The following is a 9,890-nucleotide window of genomic DNA, read 5'->3' as shown; positions in this document are numbered from 1 at the left end:
ATAATAATATTAATAATATCTTTATTATTATTAAAAATAAATAACTTCTTTATTTTTATTTTACTAGCTATATTAATAAATAAAAGAAAAAAGAAGATAGTTTTTTAATTTTATTATAATAATTTAAAATAATAAAGATATTTACTAAAAGCTTTAAAGAAGTTTTATTTTTCTTTATAATTTAATTATTAGACTAATAAATATTAAAAATACTTTTTTAAATAATAGATTTAGATACTTTATTTATTATTATTACTATTAATAAGTTATTTATATTATTTAAAAATAAATTTAATTTATTTATTTATATTAAAGCTATTATTTATTTTAATAACTTTAAGCTAATAGAGATTTTCTTATATTTTAAAAATAAAGAAATTAAATAAATATAATTTATTTTAAAAGATATTTTTTTAAAAGATTTTATTTAATTACTTTAATTATATAATTTTAAAGATATATTTAATATAAGTTTTAATTTTACTAAATAATTTAATATTTTAATTAATATATACTTAATCTTATTATTTTATAATCTATTTATTTTTTTACTATTTTAATAATTTTAATTTCTATTTAAATTATAAACTATCTCTTTAATAAAAAGTAATTATATAAAATAATATAAATATATATAATTTATATCTAAATTAATAACCTATATTAAAAAGTAGATAATTAAATAATCTTCTATTATTATTTTATTTATTTAAAGACTTACTTAATAATAATTTAAATATTTAAATAGTAAAAATTATATAATTTTTTTTAAATTATAGAAAAATTAATTACTTTATATTAATCTTAAAAATAATATCTTTATTATAAATATAAAATTAAAATTTCTTTTACTTAACTAAAGCTTTAGTTAACTAAATAAAACCTTTTTAAAAGTATTAAAAAGCTTTTTATTATAATATATATTAATAATATTATATTATTTACTAATCTTTTTATTTTAGCTAAAATAAATATTATCTACTTATTTAACTATATAATAGTAAAAATATTTTATAATAAAATACTTTTCTAATTTTAAAAATATTTTTAAAATTTATAAAAAATAAAAGCTAATATATAAATATTATTAATAATTTTAATATAATTATTAAATTAATAAAGTTATAAATTAAGCTTAATCTTTAGTAATATATATAATAGATATAGTAGTTTAATTTACTTAAATATAAAGTTTTATAATATCTAAAAGACTTTATAAAATATATTTTATATTATATTTTAAATTATTTTAAATTTTAAAATTATATATTACTAAAATTTATTATAAGTTAATATCTAAAAAAAGATTATAATTTTTTATAATAGAAAGATATAATAAATAATATAAATTATTATATTATAAATAAATTAATAAATAAAGCTATTAAATTATAAATAGCTTATATAAAATAGAATATAAAACTAATAATTATTAAGCTAGTAATAAAAGTAATTAATATATAAAAGAGTAGACTAAAAACTACTAAGATTTTAGATAATATATTTAACTTTATTATTATTATCTTTAATAGTATTTAAATATATTATAGATATTAGATATAGTTTAAAGATAGATATTAAATAAATATAGATTATCTAAGCTATCTATATAAACTATTAGATAAAAAGATTTTAATTTAAACTATAGTTTTTAAATATTTTTATTTTTTAGTAGAATCTATAAAAGCTTAACTCTTTTAAATAATAGAAGTAAGAAATTAATTCTTATCTAGTATAATATATAGAAGACTTTATATAACTTTTTAATAAGAAAAAAAGATAGAAGTACCTACTTTATGTATATATTTACTATGGTAAAAGAGGTATAGTCTGTCCTTCTAGTCGATCTTAGCAGTTTTTAGTGTCTTGGCGATGAAATGCAGTATATGAAAAATAGTCAAAAAAATTTTTGACGCGAGAAGTTCAGGGCCTAAACGGGGTGCGGAAAATCCCGTTGTCCAAGTCACTCAATGGACTCGGAAGTCATTTAGGCCCCGAAATGGAACGCGCTGGGTTCGGCTGGCCTGTCGTCGTGATGCTGCACACACCTCAGCTTCTTCTCATGGCAACAACTAGTCAGCTAATGCAGCTTTGATGTCCCTCCAGTGACATCTTTCCTCCCAAGCTAAGCAGTTGACCCAAAGAAATCGAGACTCATTACCAGGAGGTAGATGTCCACGAAGCCAATTTCCTTTCCAAACTAAAGGTCTCCCTATACGTACCACCATCTCGACCAGCGGCCTTCGCCATCCACCTGATGTAGAATCGCAGACAATGCCCGGGGAAGAAGAGGTATCTTGTATTCGGCGAAAAGAAACATTCGACCTCATCCCAGAGCTGGGGCCACCAGGCTTGCAAATGGCGAGATTTGGAGGATTGAAAATGGGCATGCTTGGCACTTTCCCCCAAGATTCCAGTTGCATCTTCTGTTAAAAACTCCCGCTTGTCCTTGTCAGGCTTCACAAGGACAATATTTCCTTTATGCTTCGGAGGCTGTGCTAATCTCAAAACCCACTTGATCTCTATCTCGACATGACGTCGAACTTTATTTATCCTTCACTCGATACCTCGCGGCCGTCCATTCGCTTACTAGCCGTTCATGAGCCCACCGAAATCAACGGCCCGCTGATATGCCATTTAGAGCCGTCAGATCTAGACCATCACCCACCATTTGCGGCGCTGTCTTACGTTTGGGGAAGTCCATCACTGGGATCAGAACTTATCACGCTTGACAACCAGCCATTCAGGGTTGGTATTAACCTAGCGGTTGCGCTTCGATTCTTTCGCGACGAATTCAAGACTTCGGCGAAGCCAGATTTCAACCCTCCGGTATTTATCTGGGTCGATGCCCTGTGCATCAACCAAGCCGACAATGCTGAGAAAGCGGATCAGATTGGGCGCATGGACTTGATTTACAAGTCTGCTTCAATCGTCATTTCCCACTTAGGCTTGGGGAATGATTTGGCAAAGCATGGCGCTGAAGCCATACGGGAACTTGGTCGCGCATGGAACCGTCTTTGGAGCGAGGCTGGCCGGAAAACGTCGCCTAGTCAGGATCCTAAGGACCCCCGCGCGGACATATTCCAGCGGTCCACCCTACAACTTGACGAAGGAAAAACAGCAGAGATACTTCAAGAACTTGCATCGGCCTTACAGGAAAACGCTTGGGAGTCTGTTCAAGCGTTTCTTGACCTATCCTATTGGACCAGGATATGGATCATCCAGGAAATAGTTCTTGCTCGAGATGTCGTTTTGGTCTTACCTGGCACAGCGCCATTGTCATGGACAGAGCTCAGGGACGCCAAGACATTCGCCAGCCAAATTCCAACAATTCTGGACGGTTTCAGAGTGTACGATTCCAGCCTCTGGTCGCCATTCGAAGGCACATCCAAATTACGGTGGGATAACATCGAACTTATCCGAGAGTATAAGGAAGGGAGCCGGTGGAGCCTGCAAATGAACGGGAAGATCCTTTTGCCGTACGCCCTACACATGCTCTTCGGAACATCGGCGCATCGTGCAACTGATCCCAGAGACAAGCTTTTCGGGCTCCTGGGAATTTGTGAGCTCCCTATCCAACCCGACTATCAGCTCCCTGTTAGGGAAGTGTACATGAAGTTTGGGCTCGGGTGCGTATGGTATGAGCTCTTCAACGTCCTCCTTTGGGCGGGTAACGGCTTGGGCATTGCAACGTCACCGGGCCTTCCATCCTGGATTCCGGACTGGCAAGCCATATCCAATTCACACTGGCGAAACCCGATTAGGCCCGAATGGTACGAGGCTAGCGGGTGGATCGATCCTTTTCCCGGTCCTCCTCGGTCGACGCAGCTGGCGAACCTTTCGCATGGGTTCGCATTGACCCTGCGAGGCTACCACTGTGGTAGCATATCGAAGATCTGGCGGAGCACTCCGTTAAAGTCGAGGGCGCTTTTCGACATGTGTTGCGACCTTCGCGGGTCATCTCCCGAACAGCCACCTCGCTACAAAACCGGTATTCCACTCATGCAGGGTATCTTGAGAACATTCTGTCTTGATCATGCACTGGGGGAATTTGAAAAATCTTTCGACTTTGATGACGGAGATTTCGACCAGGTCATTTCCACGGTTCTAGATTTCCTTTCCTTTATCCTCCCCGAGGAAGCTTTCCACGACGAAACTGGCAAACTCCTCGAGGAGTCCCTTACCAAGCTTGGGCTAGACCCGAATTTCCACTTCCCGAAGACACTCAAGGATGAGTATTTCCCTAATCATACCCATAATATTCGAACGGAGATAGACTTGAGCACATTCGGCGATGATGCTCTGCGCCAGGGCTTTCCTGGCCAGAGTCTCTCGGAGCTGCGTAATCACCCAGTCATACGAAGACGGGGTGTTGGCGTTGTCAAGGGAGGCGGCGGGATGCCCTCTCAGGAGCATTTTTTGTCCAGAATCTCGTCCTGGATGGACCGTGAATATAGCATCTATCAGACAACCACGGGCTATCTTGGCGTTGGCCCACCGGGAATGCAGGAAGGAGACGACATATATGTGATTTGGCGCTGTTCTACGCCACTCGTCCTGCGCCATTTTGACGATAACTTACCGGTCACACCGCCCGCGGGTTGCGGCTCGGAACGGACCTACCAACTGGTAGGATCCTGCTTTCTGCTCGGGTTCATGAACAACGAACTTGGCGTGAAGGACGATTCTGACTTCCCCTCGGTGGACCCCGCCGACGATGAGATGTCCCGGCCACCAGAGCTTGACGACTATATCGACTCGATGTTCCCTTCTGTTCTCATTGTTAAATAGTCCCCTGTTCGCTGCTAACTTCGGTCGGCCTATTTTATTCATGGCACTTCGCAATTTTAGCCAGCTGGTGAACATACTGGTAGCCGTCAGTCCCAATTCCAAATTCACTTGGCTAGCCCTCCCCTCCGCAGGAGTTCCTTATGCCCCGAAGGCTGTGGGGGACGACCACGTACTATTTCACGGCAGCGGCGTGCTGGGATGCGTGGACGTAGATTCCTGTATGGTGGCGAATGGTGATCGAGGACTTCTTTAGCAAGAGCTCGGAAAAGAGACCCCCATGTGCATCCTAAAAAAAAAACAAGTGATATAGGGATCAATTATAGGGATATGTGCGCAGAGTCGCCTCTAGAGCCATCTACTGTAGGAATCTTGGTGAGAAAGACAATAAGGCCGCCGAAGCCTCCTGCCTGCTTCCTCTCATTCTGCCATACTGACCTACAGCCTCTTCACCCCATGTTCCTAATCTCCAACATGTCCCGACTGCCAACCCTCTCGAGCCTGATCCACTTACACGACTTTATTGATATAATCATCTAGTGAATGCCACGTCCAGTACACTCCATATTTGCGATAAGATACTGGCGGCCCAATTTGCCACCCTTGCTCGAAGTGTCACTGGCTCAATAGATAAGTCGTCGCCGACGTTATATAGAAATGAATATTAGCTCAGAGGAGAATTCCGATCCTCTTCCACAAATACAAGCCGGAGACATGCGAATACCTCGCGCTTCAGGTGTGAAAATGAACAACAATACCTTTGTGATGACGAAGAGAAGTCAGATGGAGGCTTTGCGAAGCGAGCTGTATCATACCTGGGTGGTGAATACTTGGGCGGCGACTTCTGGGACAGGGAATATGACTCCGAAGAAGACGGCCTATTGGAAAAGAGAAGCCGTCCCAGGACTTATCAGATCACTCTACAAAGACTTGCACCACTTATACCGAAAGCCGCGGACTACCCTACAGCAGGTCCATTGTTGAAGAGGCTAGCCGAGAGTGAAATCCCCAGGCTCCCAATAGCGTGGCAGTAAGTACTACCTTCCCACCACTTTGCTCGGTATCTGTCATGTTACCTAACCTAAGGAGATATAAATCTAGCCACTAATACCAACTTCGACAGTATGATCAAAGACCTCTGCACCAAACCTGGGATTCAGCTATTCAACCCCTATGATCTGCTCAAGAAGGCTGAATTCCCAATTATTGCGCCAAAGATGGCCACAGGACACCCGGTGTGAGGTTCAGCTCATTAAACAATTCTTCCGGACCGCGGTAACGAGAGTTCTCCCTTCTGGAGCGGTAACCAACACCCCTGCCATTGACGAGGAACCTCTCTCTTTCGCCTGGTATGCGGCGGCATCAAAGACAGATTTACTGCCTATCGGAGAAGAGAATAACACTCCCACCACGCTCGGTGACCGGTTCGCTCAAGCCGTCGGATTCGACAGGAACATTTTACCCTTTTTATTTCTCCAGCAGTCTGTGAACGCGAAGATGGGCTTACTATTCAAAGGCTTCAAAATGGTCGGAAAGAAGAAGATCACTACACTGGTAGACCAGCTCAAACATGCCGGAGCAAAAAAAAAGTTGGGCTTAGATATCGCCAAGGAGCTCCTTCTCGAAGGTGTAAGAGAGGTAAGTAAGAGACAGCTCTAGCACCATCAATCCCAGGGACCCCATCTGCTGGCTACGAGCTCGCCACCTGAACACCAAGTCACCCATCACAGACCATTAACTCCTGCTCTCTGCAAAGATCCCAGCCGTGTTCCAGTACATGAACGACGAGACCTTCAAGAGCGTCTTTGGCACCATTAATCTCCTTCGCAATGAAGCAACCCTTGCTGAGCACATCTGGGGCCTGGCTGGATTGAGGGACTTGTGGGATGAGTTCGAATGTGACGTGTTTACGCATTACGCCAGCAAGGCAAAACTGCATTACGGAATCATCATCGATCAGGTTGGGAGCATAGATGGAGATACTGTGTGATGAGTCTGGCTTCTGAGTTGGATAAACTAAGGAGCTGGAGCAACAAGAAATCAGAGTGCGAGGAGAAAGCCAAACTTTATCGGAGAGACAAACTCACAAATACTCCGGGTGTTCAACGCCGAAGCAAAGAAGGATAGGGCCAATATTACGTTCATTCAATCGCGAAAGCTTGTCTAGCATGAGGTCACCAACAACACAGACTTGCACTCTTTAGCGCTCGGATGCGCGAAATCTTGACGGTTTGCGCCCCCCTCCCAGCCTGGCCTGGCTGCCGGGATTAGATCGTTCTAGGAGTCTTCGTGATTATACGGTGTTGACTCAGCTAAGTATCAGTATCCGAGCCATCCTTGGCGAATTCATATTTAATTCGGTAACCCTACGCAACCCGCCTGCGTTCCGCCTCGTTGACGCACTCCCTCTCAATCTAGAGTATCTTTGTCTATACGGGTACGAAAAAGGGAAAAGTGCGGATATGGACGGCCATGGGATGGAGCTCATTGAGAGGAAAGGAGAGAGACTCCCAAAGCTGAAAGAGATAGTCGGAGTGGACGAAATGGTACCTGGGACATTCGTCAAGCTAGAGGGGTGGACAGGTGACCTAGACGAAGAGGGCTTCTGGGAACGCGAGGTGGGCACACTGGGATGGGTGGAAGTGTAGATGTTTCTCGATCATATTCCAGACGGGTCATGAAGTGAGTTTAAACAGACGACTGCTTCTTCTAGTAGGCAGTTACTGGAAGGCTGGATTAGGAATTCCCCAGATATAACGGCTTCGGCAATGAGACTCGGTTGCTGGTCGCGTCGTATACCATTCACTCGAGAGATAAGAAAACCTCCAAGTCGAGTGCTGGCTGTCGGCAAATTCTTTCTTTATAGTGCAGATACGGGTCCTTTCCTGCTATATACGACCATAGCTCGCAGAATATTGAGGGTCCCGTCCGCTCCCCTGTACACAAGCTGCGAAGCGCCAGACTAGTAGTTGGGTCGGTGACGACCAGCGAATCCCTGGTGTTGTATGTTTCTTTTTGTCAATTTTTCTCTATTTCTTTTTTGACAATTTTGTTTAGCGTCCTCGACAAGTATTTTGGTACTGAGGTAGGGGTCGTTTACTTTCATGCGGGGTGCAGGGCACGGTAGACAACGCACAATGGCAGGCACGATAAGTATACTACCAAGATCCATCTGACTTGGTATCTACGAAGTATTGATCAACGTTTTGGAATTGTAAGTGCTCGGGAAAGCGGGCGACATTATGTCTTCATATGATAATGCGGCGGCGTTTGCCAGACGCGGCCAGCAAACTTGGGTCCACTGCTTCAGCACCTCCCTTCGTATCAACAAGACGGATGAACCGTTGGCCCCAATCGATCCCACTGAGAAGGAGATTGATAATTTGGCACAAACCAAAGCCGCCAAACCTCAACGTTGCAAAACGTTTGTGGGTTTGACGTTGATCTCTTGGTGGGATGAAGTGCAACACGAGCACGTGCTGCTTGTTCCGTTCGGGGGCGGCAGTGACATTCTCCGATCGGTGGCGCTCGCATTGTCGTTGATTGATTTGTTGCCCTGACATCATTGGACGCAGCTTCTCCAACTGTTCAACGTTTCCATTCTGCCCGAAACATTCACCGCCCACTACCTTTCACCATTTCCAGCCACAGTCCAAAGCTGAATAAAGCACACGAGCAAAACGAGAGGAAGCTTCGTTGACTTCGGCTTGTTTCGTGGCAGCACGGCGATGAGCGAGAGCGGACCAGCTATGCAGCCGCCTAATGTCCCAGGGTCTGCGATGGAGGTTGATGCTGGCGGAGAAGAGCCGAAGTATGGTGGTTTTACGCGATTCGAGATAGAGCTCGAGGTAAACCACCCCTCCACTCTGCCTAAATTTCCTCTTCTTGACCCGGAAAACATTCTAGCCCGCCTCAAAAGCTTCGAGCATTGTATTGGAAGCTAACCTGCAGTGATTTCTTTTCTAGTTTGTCCAGTGCCTCGCCAACCCTTACTACCTCAACCACCTCGCCGCGCAGAAATACCTTTCCAAACCCGAGTTCGTCGCGTACCTCGATTACCTGCAGTATTGGTCGCGGCCGCCCTACGTGAAATATCTTACGTATCCCGGCCCGACGTTGAAGCATCTCGAACTATTGCAGCAGGAGAGATTTCGGAGAGACATACTGAGCCCGGATCTGGTGCAGGGGCTTGTGGAGGAGGGGATGAAGGCTGCCGTTGTGTGGCATGCGCAAGGCTGAGGGAATTGCGGCGTATGCATGTGTGTGTGTGATTTTGGAGGAAAAATATGATACCCAAGAAGACTATGATTGTTATGATGTTGGCCGCCTTTTGGAAATGTGGATTGATGCTGAAGGTGTGAAGATACTGCCTCGGATTCTACACTTTACACCCCCGTAACCCCGAGGATCCTTCGGCAAGAATATGTCCTAATTGCCATATCAGAGATGATTCTCTGATATCAGGGCCTTACTGACCGCATGATGTCTACCGGGAGCTCTGCTGGACAGACCACGTACAAGTAATGGAATCCCGAGAATCTAGCGGAATGCGGATCGGGAGGCAGCCTGTCGAGAAGGGATTTTTAGATGGATCGCCAAATATATGAGCCTGGATGGGCTGTTTGCTGTGTAAAGGTAAAAGGCATGCTGGCCTCGTACAAGTGCCACTGAGGACGACCTGGAACCAAATTCGGCCTCGGAACCTTGTAGCAACGCGGCGGTTGTGCTTACTTCCCGGGGCTATGGTGGTGGGCGGTTTTGCTGTGCACCCTGGCCTGCCAAATATAAGCACTAGCAAATCCTGTGAGAACCAATGTACCATTTAGCGGACCTTGACCGAAGGAATACAAAATAACTGCGAGACAGTGTTAAAATGGCCAGTTCCTTCTCATGTTGCACCGCCTCCTGGATTCTCGAACCATGCCTAGAATAGCAGGCAAGCCAAAATCATTGGGGGAAATTATTCCCTCGAAAAAGGTACATGAAGGAAATGGAAGCCGTGTCGCCTCTCCTGCCCACCACACGCGCATACGTGGTCCTCGTCGTTCCATTACCCTCCAACCTCGTTATTTGTCCATCTCACCACATCGTCGGATTGTTGT

At 43.0% G+C, this 9,890-nt stretch overlaps 2 protein-coding genes and 1 pseudogene across 2 annotated transcripts; all 3 read left to right on the top strand.

Moving 5' to 3' along the window:
• Positions 1-2,532: 2,532 nt before the first annotated feature.
• SAPIO_CDS5105 lies at positions 2,533-4,791 on the top strand (annotated as a pseudogene; the record flags this gene model as incomplete).
• A 1,521-nt stretch (positions 4,792-6,312) lies between these two features.
• Positions 6,313-6,778, top strand: SAPIO_CDS5104 (uncharacterized protein; the record flags this gene model as incomplete). Its single annotated transcript, XM_016787498.1, has 2 exons — positions 6,313-6,426; positions 6,545-6,778. The coding sequence occupies 2 exons, from the start codon at positions 6,313-6,315 to the stop codon at positions 6,776-6,778; spliced, it is 348 nt and encodes a 115-aa protein (XP_016642829.1).
• A 1,759-nt stretch (positions 6,779-8,537) lies between these two features.
• SAPIO_CDS5103 (uncharacterized protein) lies at positions 8,538-9,027 on the top strand (the record flags this gene model as incomplete). Its single annotated transcript, XM_016787497.1, has 2 exons — positions 8,538-8,636; positions 8,755-9,027. The coding sequence occupies 2 exons, from the start codon at positions 8,538-8,540 to the stop codon at positions 9,025-9,027; spliced, it is 372 nt and encodes a 123-aa protein (XP_016642828.1).
• Between the last annotated feature and the right edge of the window lie 863 nt (positions 9,028-9,890).

This window comes from Scedosporium apiospermum, assembly GCF_000732125.1.
Source record: "Scedosporium apiospermum strain IHEM 14462 chromosome Unknown SEQ_SAPIO_0097, whole genome shotgun sequence".
Taxonomy (NCBI): domain Eukaryota; kingdom Fungi; phylum Ascomycota; class Sordariomycetes; order Microascales; family Microascaceae; genus Scedosporium; species Scedosporium apiospermum.
The sequence above is the reverse complement of the archived record's forward strand: the minus strand, read 5'-3'. Positions and strand labels throughout refer to the sequence as shown.